The sequence below is a fragment of the Podarcis filfolensis genome (assembly GCF_964270895.1).
Source record: "Podarcis filfolensis genome assembly, chromosome: 13".
Taxonomy (NCBI): Eukaryota; Metazoa; Chordata; class Lepidosauria; order Squamata; family Lacertidae; genus Podarcis; species Podarcis filfolensis.
In genome coordinates this window covers 41149159-41167263 of record NC_139615.1, presented here as the reverse complement: position 1 = coordinate 41167263, position 18105 = coordinate 41149159, and the positions used below count along the sequence as shown (strand labels likewise).

The window sequence follows — 18105 nt, the reverse complement described above, 5'->3', positions numbered from 1 at the left end:
AATAATAATATTAGTGACTTGGCCATTCTGGAATTTTCCCGAGGAGTAATTAGTATTTTTTAACCCACCACATGTGAGATGTGCTTTCTTCGGCGCTTGTATGAGAGCACGGTGCCCCCCAAAACACACATTTTTGGGCGCCATGTAAAAAAGCCAGATATCCCAGTTTTATCAGAGCAGCTGAGGGATGCAAGACAGCACCTTCCACTTGGAATTGCAACCCTTAGTCACCCACGAGGCCGGGCCACGATCCCAGGTGTACCCCCTGGAATCCCTCACTGGTCACGTACCCCCTTGTGGGAAGGGGGTCCAAAAGCCTTGGGCCTGCTCCGCTTCTCAGAAGAACCTTCCAAGGCTGCTTTTAAACGATGGCTTTTTTTCTTGTTCACTTTGCTTTTCTTTTGTGTACCCAACCCCTTCCCGGGCCGGGGCTTTCAGGGACTGCGTGTTCCTGCAGCGGACCGCACTCCTCGCGGCAGAGCCGGCGGGGGGTATCAATCTTGCCACGACGTGCATGAAAATGGGACACCTTGAGGCAGCGGCCAGAGCACAGAGCCCCTTGTGTTCTCGGCCAGGGGCTGGTGGCGTGACCTCGGGCCCATCAATAAGGCCCTTTTGTGGTGATGACGGCTCCCGGCTCCAGAGGGACGCGCAGGGCTTGGTCAACAGAGGCTGCTTTTGCCAGGGGAGGGGAGGCCGAGCGAGGGGTTAGGGGGCTGGGAACCTGGCTGTGGGCCAGAGGTGTGGCAGGCGAGGTCATAAAAAAAATAAAGGTTTGGAGGCGGCTGGCCCGGCAACTACGAATGCTCCCCCTGCCCCGTGCGACTGCAATGGCGTCTGGGGTGTGCCCAGGGCCTGTCCTCAGTTGAGATGCCATGGCAGCGAGGCTATCGTTAAATAAGTTGGAATTCTTGTTATTAAATATACCAAGAAAAAAGCACACCAAGAACTCAGGCCAATATAAGTTTCAGTAGTGGGAGTCGTATCTACTCGCAAATCAATAGTCAATTGTAAGACAAATTAATCCATTCAAAAGTATGTATTCTGACAAGGATTACAAACTCAAATAGAGATTACAAATTCAAACACAGATTACAAACTCAAACTCATAAGGATATGCATAACACAATAATTCATTACAGAATTAGAGATAAGAGTTTATGAGTAGAGATAAGTTCATGTTAGTCCATACTGCAGTCAGATTCGAAGTGAAGGTCTTAGTTTCAATCATTGAGCAGAAGTCAGAAGTCAATTATGGATCAGAAACTAGGACAGGGGCCTGTTTCGATGTATTCACCTTCATCAGCTAATTTTTAAGGGGTCGTGTAAGTTTGAAGAATTCGTATAAATATATCCTGTTATCTTCTACATTTCTCAGAGATAACAACTAAGTGTGGTTAGATCAACGTGTATCTTAAGCTTTTCTGTGAGAAACGTGAGTTTGTAATCTCTGTTTGAGTTTGTAATCTCCATTTCACATAATCCTCCTTACAAAACTTCTTGCAGTCCTACTAGCGTGATCTGTTTGTTACAATTGCTTTTCAGATAATTCAAATATTTACCCCAGTCCTCTGAGAATCTCTGGTCCCGCAGGTTTTCAATCCTTCCTGTCATCTTATCTAATTCTGCATAGTCCGTTAATTTCGTCTGCCATTCTTCTTTCGTAATTCTTCTTGTTTCCATTTCTGTGCCAGTAATATTCTTGCTGCCGTTATTGCATATAAAAACAGGGGTTTTGCTAGGGGTGGTGGGACTTAAGTTAGGAGGGGCAGAACTGATGTGATTGGTCGGTTAGTTAAACATTTCTATTGTTTTACTTGATGTGGGGAGGGGGGACTGCCCACCCCACCCCACCCGCTTGGCTGCACCCATGCCCTTGCACAATTACCGTATTTTTCGCTCCATAAGATGCAGCTGACCATAAGACGCACCTAGTTTTAATAATAATAATAATAATAATAATAATAATAATAATAATAATAATTTTTTATTTATACCCCGCCCTCCCCAGCCAAGGCCGGGCTCAGAGCGGCTTACAAGCAATAATAAAACAAGAATTTAGAGGAGGAAAACAATAATTACAAAAATATTCTGAACGAAACAGTGGATGTATGGTTTTTGTGGTTCATGCTGTGGCCACAGACATGATATGTGATTTGACGGTGAGTTTGGGGTAGCCCAATGCAAAAATCCTGAGGATCCATGTGGATCCGTGCTTTGCGCCATTGCAGCCCCACACAACAGTGGGTGCATGATTTTTTGGGTGCAGGCTGTAGCCATGGGCATGCTATGTGATCTGATCGTGAATTTGGGGTGACCCAATGCAAAAATCCCAAGGATCCATGGGCTTTTACCTCCCGCCTCCGAGGCAGCCTCCTTTATCTCTAGCGTCCCTTATCTCCCTCCTGTTCGCTTGCCGATCAGCTGCTATCTTTCAACACCCCCTTCCCACTTGTTTGCCTTAGTGTCTTTTCCTTAGCTGAAGCAGTTTTTTGTTCCTCCTTTGTCTTCTAATTTCTCTCCTCATTGCTTGTTTTAGTATTCCTGTGCCCTCTGCTTGCAACTTTGCTGTCTTTACCTCCCCCCTCCCAGGCAGCCTCCTTTATTTCTAGCATCCCCTTACTTTTTAGGAGGGAAAAAGTGTGTCTTGTGGAGCAAAAAATACGGTAAATGTTTTTGGTCACAGAGGCTGGAGGTTTCCGGGAATTAGGAGGGGGAATTCTTGACAAAAGAGAGTCGTATTTTGCTCTACTTTGCCCATCAGAGCCTTAAAGAGTTCTGTCAGCTTAGAAGCAAAGACTGACACTCAGCTCTGAGACACAACATCAGACTGTCCTACATCTTAGGGGCAGATAATTGGGGGGGCGGGGGGGGGGGAGAGATGCTTTAACCACTCCACTCTGCAGCCCTCTCTGAGCCAGGAATCTAGGAGTCTGCTTTAACCACCCTCTGCCCTTCCTCCTGATCTCCATCTACACGCAAACCTCTAAAGTTCAAAATTCTCCTTTCTGAGCTGGGAACCTGCCAAGGGGAACCTTGGTTCTTCAAATAACTAGTTTGGATGTCATTTGTCCCAAGCTTCACCTGATTTCTGTGAAGTAGGCAGTGCCTCTGAACATGTGCAGAGTGCTCTTTGGCAACCAGGCCCTTGCACCTTTGGGCTTAGCATAGAGGGCAGCTAAGTGAGGGGGTGCAGCTTTCAGGCAAGTGTTAGCTGCTCTGCTCCCCTCTGTTTATAAAACTCTTTAAACCCAGCATCTCTGCCCCTCCTTCCCCCCCCCCCCAACCTCTCCTCCAGCCTTGTCTCCTCTAAACAGCCATAAATGCATTTCCTGCTGACGCGTCAAGCTGAAAAGAAACCCAGAAGTTTGCGGGAAAGAGTTTTTGGAATTTGGTGTCTGTAAAGAACCACTGGAGTGGAAAGCCAGTCAGGGGCTTTGAAGAGACATTTAATTGAAATCTTTCTTAATTAGCGTCTCAGCTGCCTGACTCAACCTGCCTCTGAGATGAATCAAAGATCTGTCATTTGGGCGCTTTTGGTAAGAACAGGCAACAGATTACCGGGGAAAAGGCAGCTGTGTGCTATGCTTCATGTCTCAAAAGATGCTGAAACACCAAGTGGAAGATAATACTTTCTGCAATGAAGCCCTTTCCGTCCAGGCACTTTGAGAGCTAGCTGCAGAAAGTTACTCAGTGGGAAAGACACTCTGCACAAGCACAGGGGCATCCTTATATATATTTTTTACCTTTCCCTTGAGCATATGTAGAGTGCCTTTTCATTTTTCCAGTTTTATTTTTCTTACATTTTCAAAAAAAATTCACATATACACTCTAATACATAATAATTCTTTTCTTTTGCTTTGTCAACTTCCTACCCCGTTCTCCATGGTGTTTTTTATTTCTGCCCCTTGCTGCACCCTATCCTCTCTCTCTTGTACCATAGTAACAATACGGTCATCTCTAATTCCTTCTGCTGTTCATAGTTCAAATCCTGCTGGCGAATTCATCATACTATAGTATTTCTTTAAATAGTCCGAAAAAGGCTTCCATTCTTCTTTAACCCAAACAATCATCATTGGGTTCTCTTATTTTAGCTGCCAATTCTGCATAATCCATCGCTTTATTTATCCATTCTTCTTTGCTGGTAGCTACTTGTTCCTTCCATTTTTGTGCATGCAGAATTCTGGCTGCTGTCGTTACATACATAAACAGCTGCATTATCTTTTTTTGGAACTTCTGTCCCTATAGCCACTAAGAGAAAAGCTTCAAGTTTTGGGGACAGTATTATCACTTTTTTATCTCATCATATATCACTTCCCCCAATCCCCTCGCTTTCTTACAAGTCCACCACATCAAAGTGCCTTTTCTTGACCACTGAGTAACCACTGCTTACACTATTATATCTGGGATCGGGAGATGAGAGGTCTATATCAAGAGATATGGCTCTCAGGCAGAGTTGATTCCAAATACAGCAGTTCTCTTGACGTGCACTTGGTGTACAGCACGTCGCCTAATCTCCCTGCGAATAAATAAGGATGAATGTTGAATAAACAGGTTGTCTGGAAGCAGCCCTGTTTTGCTTTTTCAGACTCTTGAGAGTCCCATGGACTGCAAGAAGACCAAACCTATCCATTCTGAAGGAAATCAGCCCTGAGTGCTCACTGGAAGGACAGATCCTGAAGCTGAGGCTCCGATACTTTGGCCACCTCATGAGAAGAGAAGACTCCCTGGAAAAGACCCTGATGTTGGGAAAGATGGAGGGCACAAGGAGAAGAGGACAGGACGAGATGGTTGGACAGTGTTCTCGAAGCTACCAGCATGAGTTTGACCAAACTGCAGGAGGCAGTGGAGGACAGAAGTGCCTGGCGTGCTCTGGTCCATGGGGTCACGAAGAGTCGGACATGATTAAACGACTAAACAACAACAACTTCTTCCTTCCATTTTTGTGCATAGAGAATTTTGGCTGCTGTCGTTACATACATAAACAGCTGAATCATCTTTTTTTGGAACTTCTGTCCCTATAGCTACTAAGAGAATAGCTTCAAGTTTTGGGAAGGGTATTATCACTTTTTTATCTCATCATATATCATTTCCCCTAATCCCCTCGCTTTCTTACAAGTCCACCACATCGAAGTGCCTTTTCTTGACCACTGAGTAACCACTGCTTACACTATTATATCTGGGATCGGGAGATGAGAGGTCTATATCAAGAGATATGGCTCTCAGGCAGAGCTGATTCCAAATACAGCACTTCTCTGGACGTGCACTTGGTGTACAGCACATTGCCTAATCTCCCTGCAAACAAATAAGGATGAATGTTGAATAAACAGGCTGTCTGGAAGCGGCCCTGTTTTGCTTTTTCCTAGAACCTCAATGTCCACCAGGTACAGACAAGTGCGAAATAGTGGCTTAGAAAGAGGAGTGTGGATATACTTAGAATTAAGGAAAAAAGCACCTCTGACTACAACTTAGTACAGGTATTTGTTTTGAGTTTTTGAGCTCACGTTCTTTTCCATATAAAAATCCATGCCTAATTTTCCCTGCCCCTTGCTTTGTTTCAGCAGCCTAATTTGGTGAATTGTTTTTATTGATTTTCCCAATTTTACCAAATGAGCCACAAATTAAGACAAATTTAATTCAACTTTTCCAAAATTTGCTTTCCCGCACTCTGTTCTTGGTGTGTCCAAAGTTTCCTCTTGTTTCTGCTTTATTTTCTTAGTTGTTTCTAGTTCACATTCCATTCCTTGCAGTTAACCTTATAGTACAATAGTTTTTGCATTTTTAAAAACTTATTTATCCTTAACCATCAGCCAATTCCTGCGCATATAATATTTCAACATTTGCAATATCAACAAGTTGCTATTGTGAAACAACTGGGAATCATGAATGCTTTATGAGCTACCATAAATCTCCTGAAATCCTGGATCTACCATCTGCCAGGCACTGGTGTACAGAATTTACATCACTGGCAGACTGGCCTGGGAGCCTCTCTAGATCTAAGCATTTTGTGTAAAACGCCTGGTTGTTTTGGTCATACAGAACAGCATGCAAAGGAGTGACATTTGTTGTGTGAATGAGCTCTCTGGACAAAAGTAGGTTTTGCATTTTCATGAACCGCTTTGGCAATCTGGTTTCGCTGCTGTATTTTTGTCATGCTCTTGCCTGTGATTCTGGGGCAAATGAGATGTTTCCCTTCCTCTTTTTTCATCTTTAGCAATCTCACGGCTGCCTGCCGTGTGTTAATCATGTCACTGCTGTTGTAGGGAGATCGTGGCCATCATAGGTGGGCAAGGACTCTGATCTCGTAGCTCGAGCATTTGCTCTCTTCTCCCATCAAGAACGCTCAAAGCTTCTGCCCAGTGGCTTTCTTTTGTTGCTTTGCCAGGGCACAGGGCACTTGGCATGGAAGATGTGAGATGTTAAGGCCTGGCGTGAACCCCATTCCCCCTCCTTCCTCCAGCCTTTCACACGCATATGCTCTGGCGATGGCTAACCCTCTTGTATAAAACCCCTTGCAGCCCACAGAACGAAATCTGTCTGAGTTTGCAGAGCCTGGAGGAGAAGCCTGACCATGGAAGGGCAACGGCTCTCATCCTACGGAAGGCGTTTCGGCGCGCAGACTTCCTCCATCCACCACGCCTTGAGGTTCTCGCCAGGGCGCAGGTACCTGTCTTCAGGCGCCGGCACTCGGCTCTCCGTCACCAAGCTGAAGACCTCCAGCCTCAGCTTCCGTGCCGGCCCCAAGTTCTCCCCGGACAAGGTGGATTTTTCCCTGGCCGATGCCCTCAACACCGAATTCAAGGAGACCCGCACCAACGAGAAGGTGGAGATGATGGAGCTGAACGACCGCTTTGCCAGCTACATAGAGAAGGTCCGGTTCCTGGAGCAGCAGAACAAAGTCCTGGTGGCCGAGCTCAACCAAATCCGAGACAAGGAGCCCACCAAGTTGGCCGACATCTACCAGGAGGAGGTGAGGGAGCTCCGCCACCAGGTTGACCAGCTCACCAACTCCAAGGCCCGTCTGGAGATCGAGAGAGACAACCTGCTGGAGGACCTCAACAATCTCCGGCAAAAGTAAGGAAGCTCCAGGGTCTCTTTTCAAGTTTTGACTGGGCTGGGTGGGGTAAAAGGTAAAGGGACCCCTGACCATTAGGTCCAGTCATTGCCGACTCTGGGGTTGCGGCGCTCATCTCGCTTTATTGGCCGAGGGAGCTGGCGTACAGCTTCCGGGTCATGTGGCCAGCAGGACTAAGCCGCTTCTGGCGAACCAGAGCAGCGCATGGAAACGCCATTTACCTTCCCACCAGAACGGTACCTATTTATCTACTTGCACTTTGACATGCTTTCGAACTGATAGGTTGGCAGGAGCAGGGACCGAGCAACGGGAGCTCGCCCCGTCACGGGGATTCGAACCGCCGACCTTCTGATCAGCAAGTCCTAGGCTCTGTGGTTTAACCCATAGCGCCAGGGCTGGGTGGGGAGGCACCTGCAAATAGGGAATGAGATGGGCCAAGGAAGCAATATGCAGAAGCCTGGGGAATTGAAGATTTGGAGGAGATATCTGAGGGACATCCACATCATGCATTATAAACACCTGGGAACAGGGAATTTATCCCTTATGGAGCTACATTTCCCAGCACACTTCACAAATTCCAGTTCTCAAGATTCTTGGGGGGACGGCATGTCCTTTTAAACGCATGGTGTGGGTGGGGTCCTTTGTAAGTGGGCTTTGCACACTCAAGGTCTTACTGACTGCCTTGTTTGGCCTTGGAATGGGATTTTTTTTCAGCAGGTCGTATTGGCAAAAGAGTTTTGGGAGGGGTACATTGGCCTTCCTTTGTGGCACGTGGCTAGGCTTGGTTGCTTGACCCATCTGGAGCAGGGAGTGTCAGATCGTGCATCTGGGGTTCCCTGGGGTTCCTCAGATGATTATTAGTTTTCCATTAAAAAACTGGTCATGGGAGTTGAACTTCCCTTGATGACAGCTTACAGTCTTCCCTTCCAAGCCAGAGCTGCAGGGGAGTGGCATATAATCTATAGCACATTCTCTATTAACAGAAAAATATAATTAGGCCCAAGCATAGGAGCCAACACCTAGGTGCCAAGGTCCCTTTGTCTTCCCCCAGTAAAATATTTGGGGTGGCAGGGCCTTCCCAAAGTTGATGGGCATTGCCATTTAATTGGTTTGTGTGCTCTGCATCTTGTGATTGATTATGAGGGGTGGGGCTTACCTGGGCCCCCCAATATTTCATTCAAGTTGGCACCCTTGGGCCCAAGAGGTCTGGCCAGTATACCATGTGAACGTGGAAAGTTTCCGTAAAGGCAGGAAGCCTGAAAACTGCTAAACTATTGTTATTTCTTCTATGGGCATTTTTTAGTGATCTGCCAGCTCTTTGATTGCAGACTAGGTTCGCTTCCAGGGCTACCCCTTTAGGTAAGGCAAATCCCTTGCCTCAGGCGGCAGACCAGGAGAGGCAACCTCTAACTACCTGCCAGTCCACCGCACATTACCATAAGCCTGTCGGTTGTGTGGCATAGCCTCCAGGAGCACTCCTAAAGTAATCTCTGGCGTGCCAGTAGTAAGTTGTGTGAAGCGCTAAACAGTATTTGCCACTGCCACCTTTCAAGGGTTCTGGCGGATTGACTCCACCCCCATGCTTCCTCCATGAGATATTGTAAGGGAAGATGGCCACAGAGTAAGGTTACCAGATTTTTTTCAAAGAACCCAGGGACACATTTAAAAAAGAGAGAGAGAGAGAGAAAAGTTATATAACAAAAAGTAGTAATATCTTCTCTTCTGTCATATCCTCTGTCACGTGGCCTTCCTCTGGGCCCCAGCCTGCAATCTTGGAGCGCTAGCCGCTGTGGAGTAGGCTCAGGTCGGGCCTGGGCTCGGCCACATGTCCTTGCCCTCCCGGTGCTCTCCTACCTATCCTCCTTAGCGGTGGCGCAGCAAGGTCGGGCTCCCCTCTTTTTTCTCCTTCGTCTTTCTCTCTATTCCTTCTCCTTCTCCTCTCCTCCTTCTCCCTGCGTCAGCTCCGGGGCTTTCCTGGCCCCACAGCGCCTCTGGGCAATCGGCCGGGTGACTGGGCGCTCTCGCTCCTGGCTTGATTTGGGTCATGGGAGGGAGTCAGCAGTTCCCGCAGTTGACGTGCCAGGTGTCCCCAGTTCCCCCTCAGCAGTGGCAGCAGCAGTCTCAGCAGCCCAGTGCCAGCCTGGTAGCGCTGTTGGCTCTTGCTGGCTTCAGGAGCTGCTCACTGCCATGGTGTCCACCATTTTGCCTTGCTGGAAGTCCCTATATGACATGTGTTGTGCCGTTGAACCAATCACGCGACATTCCTTCCCTAGTAATAAATCTACAACACTTAAAATATAAATCCGGGGACATTAAATGAAATCCAGGGACGGATTTTGTCCGGGGACAGATTTGTTAATCCGGGAACTGTCCCCAGGAAACGGGGACGTCTGGTAACCATACCACAGAGGGTCTGGAATGCCGCTGCTAACATGACGGCAAAAATGACCACAAACACAAATAATTTTTAAAATGACCTCAGAGGAGCAGTGCTGGCTGGTGCCCATTGAGGCTGGTAGGGCGGAAGGCAGGGACCCCAACAGTACGTGGCGCTAGAAAGCCAATGACATCCAAGTTTTGTCCCCATCCTCTTCCCTGCTGAGTTCTGCAAGGGCAAAACTGAGACAGGAGGAGGAAGCAGAAATCCAGAGCCACCCTCTGGATTTGATGTAAACACAAAGGCAGGTGGTCTTCCAGGAATCAGGATGGAGGTTGATGGGGCAGTGCCCCATTTGCCATAACGGAGCATTCTCCACAGTGGAGGAAGTGGGGGCAGCAACAGCGCCAGGTGCCTCTAACAGCGTAATGTTTTGTGCTAGCATCTGGCCCTGGGAGGGTGGTTCATACCAACCGCTGTTGGATAGACCAGAGTCATAGTATTAGAAGAGATCACCTACTAGTCCAATCCCCTGCTTAGTGAACGATTGACAACGTAGCATCCCTGACTGATGCCTGTGCAACCTCCCCTTAAAATTTCAGCCCAGGAGAGCCCTTCCTAATCTCTTATTTTTTAGAGCAAGTGTAGCGACCTCCAGAAGTTGCTGGACTACATCATTCCTGGCCATGTTTGCTGAGGCTGATGGGGGTTGGAGCTCAGCAACGTCGGGAGGGGTTCCCACACCCAGTGGTTTTTTTCCCCTGAAGGTACTCAAAGTTACCCAATACTGGCACCTCTTTTTTCTAGCAGAGAAGCACTGGTTAAATGTGTGGCACTTACTGTAGCAACTTCATGGCAAGGTTGCCAGCTTGGCTCTGCGACTGTGGGTGCCATGCAGCGTGCATGGCCCTGGCACTGAAATTTGTGGGTGCCCAGTCCCTTCATGGGGAATTTTGTGGGTGCTCAGGCACCCAAGGCCCCAGGGAGTTGGCACCTATGCTTCACGGTAAGTACTGTCACCTTTCCCCCTGGAAGAAAAGCACTGCCAACATCTGCTTTAGAAGACCCCCCTGAGAGGAACAGTTACCAATGTGAAAGAATCTGAGTTTAGCAACAAGGTGTCACAGATGCATCCATTTGGGTGGACAGTGAGAAATGCGTCCACCAGCTTGATCAAATGCGATCCCCGGGAACTCTCATTCAAGGTTGAAAATTAGGGGTTTGCTGTGTGATGTGATAGCACAGAGACAATTTTAAAAAGCAGGTGAGGCAGGAGTTGCAGGCAAGCTAGCCATTGGTCTGGTTGCCTGGGGTAAGAAATCAAATCTATACAATTAACAGGAAAGGTTTCCAAAAGTTGCGTATTTTATTGTTTGAGGCCACAAGTGAGTAACACAAAGATGTGGGCCAATAAATTTGGTTATGGGTTAGTATAGCATTTATGGACTTAACTGCAGGTGGAACATCTAATAGCTCCTGGGGAGATGGAGAGATGAATTCTTCCTTGCAGCATAGGACGGATCAAGTAACATTACCTCTTGCTTAGCATCCAAGCTACGGACCTGTGGCATAGCAAGCCCCAAACCATTTCCACCAATATCCTCTCTCCATTTAATAGCACTAAAGCCCTCAGGTGCAGAGCTGGCAACCAGCCCTAGTGTTCCAATAACAGCGCAGGCCCAGGGTAGCCGACATGGAGACTTCTAGATTTTGTTGGACTCCAGCTACTATGAGCTCCAGCTGATATTCCTAACAAGGTCAGCAAATAAAACTGCCAATATCATAATACTGTTGTGCAAATTGATCATGTGGTTGTGTGTACAGTCCGGGTTGCCACGCCTTAAAAAGGAGATTGTAGATTTTACATAATTTGGAGAAAGTGGATAGAGAGAAGGTCTCCTCCGTTTCTCATGACGCTAGATCCCAGGATCATCCGATGAACTGGATGTTAGAAGATTCAGGAGGGACTGAAGGAAATGCCTTTCCACGCAGTGGTGGTCACCAACTTGGAATGTTTTAAATGGGGGTACAGACGAATTCATGGAGGATTAGGCTTTCAGTGGCTACTAGCAATGGCTACGCTTTGCCGCCACTGTCAGAGACAGTATGTGCCTCTGAATATCAGTTTCTGGGAATTGGAAATGGGGAGATGTCAGGGACTGGACTGAAGAGGAGGAGGAATGGTGGAGATCACCCACCCCCTTCTCCTGTAGCTGCCAGAGAAGAGAGAGGCAGTATTGAATTACAGCAGAACTGTGAGGGAGATAACAGAGACAGGTGAACAGCAGAGTTATGAGGTGTTAGGAGAAGGAGGGGGGCAGAGCAGCCACTTGACACGTCATCAGAGCCGTCTTACCCATAGAGGCTAGTGGCGTGGGGCACCAGGGCACCAAGTTCTGGAGGGCGCCAGGGAAGAGGCGGAGGCTAGACATGGCACCTCCCGGCATCAGCTCAGCGCCCTCGCCCGCCTCCGCCATGCCACGCCAAAGCAGCGCCACGCCCGGAGCCTCCATCTGCCATAGCCACCACGGCACAAAGCAGCCAGCTGAGCCGGAAGCCGCCGCATCCAGCCTCTGCCTCCTCCCCGCCGAAGGAGCTGCCCTCCAGCCGCTGCCCGCCTCCTCCAGCCCCGCAAAGCTGGGTGCGTTGCCGGCAGCACTGTCCTCCCTAAAAAAGCTCAGCAACACTGGAAAACAGGGGGCGGGGGCGCCAGAGGGATCTTTGCACCATGGCGCCGGATATGCTTAAGATGGCCCTGCATGTCATTAGATAGTATAGATGATCCACCGTCCCCTACAACGCGGCGTTCGTTAAGAGTGCAAGAGCAACGGACGCAGAGACATTTGACCACCGGGGGCCACCGTAGGGCCAGATGCTGCTGCTAGAGAGGAAAATTGGAGGGGCTCAGAGAGAACAACTCCTTCATGGAAGAATGACTGGATTCTTTGTCTTCTACCGTGATCACTGAATAAATTATAAGCAAGAGTTTTCTTGTTTTCTCCCTGCTTCTTTAAACCATCAGATGAGGGAGAGAATTCCTTAAGCCTGACAGGAGAGTGCTGTTGCACTCCTGCTGGTTGGCTCCCCAAGGGCTGTTGGCCCCCATGAGAACAGAATGTTGGCCCTTTAATCTGATCCTGCAGGACTCTGTTCTTATGCTAATATTATCGCTGCTTTTGTTATTGTTATTTTGTTGTATTAATTGCATGCAAAGCCTGAAGGGTTCGAAAACTTGCAAATAAACGGCGCAGAATTAGAAAAGGTCTGAGGGCCTTGTGGAGGCTTTGACCTTGGCATGTTTTTCCCCCTTGGTTTCAGCCCCTTGCAGAAGGGAACCAATAATTCAGCACAGCTTCCTGATTTTCCCATCTCTCTCTCTCTCTCTCTCTCTCATTTAAGGTTACAGGATGAGATTAATCAGCGCCTTGAAGCTGAGAACAATTTGTCTTCCTACAGACAGGTGAGGCGGAAAAAATGACGACTCCCATCCTGGAACTATGGGCAGAGAATGCAAGATGGCCTTGTAGCTTGTAACTGATCTGAAGTAGTTTTCTCCTTGCTACATCATGTGCATGCATGTATGTGTCTCATGGAAGGGCTGTGGTTGGGCCATCTGTAGCACATGCCAGGGCAACCCACTTTTACTACTTATTATTATTATTATTATTATTATTATTATTATTATTATTAATTTATTATTTATACCCCACCCGTCTGGCTGAGTTTCCCCAGCCACTCTGGGCAGCTCCCAATCAAGTATTAAAAACAACACAACATTAAATATTAAAAACTTCCCTGAACAGGGCTGCCTTCAGATGTCATTTAAGGATAGGATAGCTACTTATTTCCTTCACATCTGAAGGGAGGATATTCCACAGGGTGGGCGCCACTACCGAGAAGGCCCTCTGTCTGGTTCCCTGTAACCTCACTTCTCGCAGCGAGGGAACCGCCAGAAGGCCCTCGGAGCTGGATCTCAGTGGGGGTGGAGACGCTCCTTCAGGTATACTGGACCGAGGCCGTTTAGGGCTTTAAAGCTCAGCACCAACACTTTGAATTGTGCTCGGAAATGTCCTGGGAGCCAATGCAGATCTCTCAGGACCGGTGTTATGTGGTCCCGGCGGCCACTCCCAGTCACCAGTCTAGCTGCCGCATTCTGGATTAATTGCAGTTTCCGGGTCACCTTCAAAGGTAGCCCCACATGGAGCGCGTTGCAGGGGAGAGAGAGCATGCAAGAGGTTCCGTTTTCCTCCTTGTACATGACCCTAAGGGCCAAAACAGATAAAATGTCCTTCATTCTCTCCTCTCAATTCTTAGGACGTTGATGATGCTGCGTTGGCCCGGATAGACCTGGAACGTAAAATTGAATCACTTCAAGAGGAGATCAACTTCCTAAAGAAGATCCACGAGGAGGTATGGAATACAGGCCCAAGCTGAAGCTCCTCCATCTTGAAAGGCAGTTGGGGGAATAGGCCGGATTGAAGGCCCAGATCCACAGCGTGGCTTGTGCTCTGTTTTCCCTTTAATGCCTGCCAAAAAAACCAGCCAGACATGTTTCCTGCGAGAGGGAGAGAGACATACTGAAAACTGGTTATTCAGTCCCATTGCTGGGAAAGCCAACCGACTCCTCATCTGGCTCAGAGGCTCTGTGTTCTTAACTGCATTTTTGTGAGGCTCGTTTTTAATAGTGTTTCTCAATTTCATTGTATGTTAACAGGACTGCATTTCACTTTATGGGCCATTCAGGTTGAAATGCAGCTTGCAAATTTTAACACAAGCAAGCAAACAAACCTAGACCTTTGATCCTGGAGATGTTATATTTCCCATGTATTCCTAAAGGTGTCCAGGTTTCCTAATACGGCACATCTTCCCTCCACACACAAAGGAGGCAAAAATATGTCCACTCGATCTAAACAATGAGCAAGGAGTGTCCAGCACTGCTTAGGATCATAAGAAGCCAGCAGCAACCCTCGCTGACCATCAGTGCAGCCTTCAAAGGCTCATTCCACCATCTTGATTCAAAATGGCATCCAACAGTATCCTAACATAGACAAAATTCTGTTCCCTAATCTCAGGAACCATCGTGCCAAAGTTAGTTAGCTTGTCTGAAGGGATCACTGCAGTCTTGAAAGACTGAGTCCGCCATTTTGTTTCAAAATGGTGCCCAGTGGTATCCGAAGAGTTTAGCAGCTGACTTCCTTCTGCCCCCCTCGGCAATGAATAGACCACACACTGATAAGTAAGTTTAAAATTGTTTTACTTACAGTTTCTAGGTCTCTGTCATGCATTGTCTTATGCAGCAATAATAGATAACACAGACAACATATTATTGGGTAGAAATACGAATGTCTGAAGCTGGGAGCTATCATAAGGCATGTTCTGTCTCCATGACTTGCATCTTGAAGAAGAGAGTGAGGAAAGGAAGAGAAGAAACACATCACCTCCAGAGCTTTCCCCACAAAAACCCACTCTTTAAAGCTGAATAGAAACAAATGCCTATTCAGGGTTTCTGCAGATTACCATTTGCTCTGATTCAGCTTTAAAGAGCGGTTTTTCGCAGGCAAATCTCCGGGTCAAGGAAAAGGGCACTTGGACATGGAGCTCAGACCGTGCCTGGAAAGCACAGAGGAAATGTAAGTTTGGATAAGTCCTACATTTGTGACTTTGCCCTTATCTGTTCCCCAAAGTCTTAATTGGTCCAGTTTTTGGGAAACCCTGTCCCGTGAATGAGGTTTCTGGAGTCATGACTCTTCTGTCCCCTTCTCAGGAGCTTCGGGAGCTGCAGGAGCAGCTGCAGCAGCAACAGGTCCACATCGAGATGGACATGGCCAAGCCGGACTTGACATCTGCCTTGCGCGAGATCCGCATCCAGTACGAGTCCATGGCCTCAAACAACATGCATGAGACTGAGGAATGGTACAAGTCTAAGGTATGGGAACAGGGTGGAGCCCAAGGGAAAGTGAAAGACGGAGGATTCCCACTCCAGCACAGCTTTGACTAGCATTCCAACTGAATGGGGCTGCCACTCAGATTGCCCATTCTAGATGAACGGGGCCTTGCACCATTGAGATGCTTTGGAAGGTGACAGTAAGAGATGGGAGGGATGGTGTAGATGAGACTTCTGATTGCATGCATGGCTAGTGACAATTTTCAGTGCTTGAAGCACAGGATGCATGTGTAACTCTGGTCTTTTTCTTCACTATTCAATATGAATCATGTGCATTTTTAAAATTTAATGACATTTCTAGCCCGTACCAGCAATGGTTGCTCCAAACACCTGTGATAACAGGTGCCTTTTCTCCAAGATACTTCCTGTTTTGAGTTCTCTTTGGGTGCTTCCATTTGGTGGAGAAACCATGGACTTCCTTATCGCATGAAAATTCGAGTACAACTGCCCTGTCAGGAAGGGAGGTGAAGGGTTTGAAGGTCACAGTGGTGATCAGCTATAAGCTCTGGCGACACAACCTTTTCAACCAGGGGTTGATAACTGCCAGCTTGGGGGCCTAATCCAGCCCCTCTCAAAAAAACAAAAACAAAAAAGCCTTCCCCTCAAGACCTTACTGATCTTGGCAGCAGCAGCAAAACGGGGCGGGGGGGACATTAAAGTAGATAACAGTCAGTATCAATAAACACATTTGTAAAGTTGGGCTTTTAGTCAGAAGCAATAATTTAGATGGAGTCAGTATAGTGATACCTCGGGTTAAGTACTTAATTCGTTCCGGAGGTCCGTTCTTAACCTGAAACTGTTCTTAACCTGAAGCACCACTTTAGCTAATGGGGCCTCCTGCTGCCGCTGCGCAGCCGGAGCACAATTTCTGTTCTCATCCTGAAGCAAAGTTCTTAACCTGAGGTACTATTTCTGGGTTAGCGGAGTCTGTAACCTGAAGCGTCTGTAACCTGAAGTGTCTGTAACCCAAGGTACCACTGTACTATTTTTCTAAAAAAAGAGGCGCCAGAACTGAGCATGAACACTTCCCTTGTTCTCTTAGGATGGCAATGGTGCCCACCTGAGAGGTGCCAGAACTGAGTTCAGTGGCGGAGAATTCCGATTGGGCACCTGGGGCAGCGCATGCCCTGCGCCCAGGGGCAGGGCCAACCATCCATGGGGGCGGGGCCAGCCGCCTGTCAGGCAGGGCAAGCCAGGGCAGTACATGTTGGGATACTGCCAGGGAGACAAAGGCCATCACTGCCTCCACGTCGACTCCGGACGTCCACCGATCTCCCGTAGACACGCAGTGTCAGCAATTAGCGACATGAGCTCCAGAAAATAGATTGCCACATTCCTGGGCTGATGCACGCTCTATCAGCAGATAATGCACAGCAAAAGTCGCACTCAGGAGAGCATTATTTACAAGTTTTATTCAGCGTTGATCAGAACAAAAAAACATGACTGCCTGCTTCAGTGTCTCCGACACAGAGAGAGAAAAACGAAAGCAACAGAGAACATAAACATCCTGTGAACAGGAAATGCGCAGGCTGTGACACAAACATCCTGCTCCCTTTTAAGGTGGAACGGAAATATCCTAACAGTACACTCCGTGGGGCCTCTGAGGAGTCTGCCTGCTTCCTCCCACTCAGCACCCTACAGCTGAGGGGGAGGCAGCAGGCAGACCATTTGGGGTAGCGCGGAGCCTGCAGGTGCCCAAACCACCACATCACTCCCAGGAAAGACGTGTGGCTCGGCCGCGCTGCAGGCCCTGAGTGCCACCCCCCTCAGTGGTGACACCCGGGGCGGCCCACATCCACCACACACCCCTTCCTCCACCCCTGAGTTCCAGCAATTCTGGCTGGAAAAAAGGCCCTGGATACAGTACTGGGGTGGGAATAGCGCACTTATGTGGACACAAACTGCCCTCTTCCCTGGTCATATGATTGATCATGGATGAGCAGAGAGGGGGGGGTAATAAAAGCCCGCCCAGCCCCATAGCTGATCTGCCCAGATCAGCTGTGGAGAGAGGGTTGTGCGCTGGTGTGAGTGCCTAATAATAATAATAATAATAACAATAATAATTTATTATTTGTACCCCGCCCATCTGGCTGGGTTTCCCCAGCCACTCTGGGTGGCTTCCACAGAGACCAAAAATACACTAAAATATCACACATTAAAAACTTCCCTGAACAGGGCTGCCTTAAGATGTCTTCTGAATGTCAGGTAGTTGTTTATCGCTTTGACATCTGATGGGAGGGCATCCCACAGGGCGGGCGCCACTACCGAGAAGGCCCTCTGCCTGGTTCCCTGTAGCTTTGCTTCTCGCAGTGAGGGAACCGCCAGAAGGCCCTCGGTGCTGGACCTCAGCGTCCGAGCAGAACGATGGGGGTGGAGACGCTCCTTCAGGTATACTGGGCCGAGGCCATTTAGGGCTTTAAAGGTTAACACCAACACTTTGAATTGTGCTTGGAAACGTACTGGGAGCCAATGCAAGTGAATGTGTTCCTTGAGCCACGAAACAGAACGTTAATCTGACTTCCGCCTGGTAGTTTGCAGACCTGACCGATGCAGCAGCACGAAACATCGAGGCCCTGCGTCTCGCCAAGCAAGAAGCCAACGAGTACCGCCGGCAGCTGCAGTCCCTCACCTGTGACCTGGAGTCCCTGAGGGGATCGGTAGGTGGAGTCGATGCGTAAATTTGTAGAAGGGAGTTTAAGATTGGGGAAA

General features: G+C 48.3%; 1 protein-coding gene across 3 annotated transcripts in view; it reads left to right on the top strand.

Moving 5' to 3' along the window:
* GFAP (glial fibrillary acidic protein) overlaps positions 1–18105 on the top strand; it is a 48987-nt gene that overhangs the window by 20441 nt on the left and 10441 nt on the right. The window contains exons 3-7 of one of the 3 annotated variants that reach the window (XM_083583266.1): positions 6519–7074; positions 12852–12912; positions 13767–13862; positions 15217–15378; positions 17928–18053. In XM_083583266.1, coding sequence (XP_083439392.1) covers positions 6572–7074; positions 12852–12912; positions 13767–13862; positions 15217–15378; positions 17928–18053 — 948 coding nt within the window. In that variant the 5' untranslated portion in view covers positions 6519–6571. Of the gene's footprint in view, positions 1–5994; positions 7075–12851; positions 12913–13766; positions 13863–15216; positions 15379–17927; positions 18054–18105 lie in introns of those variants that run through there. The other 2 variants (XM_083583267.1, XM_083583265.1) reach the window with 2 other exon arrangements.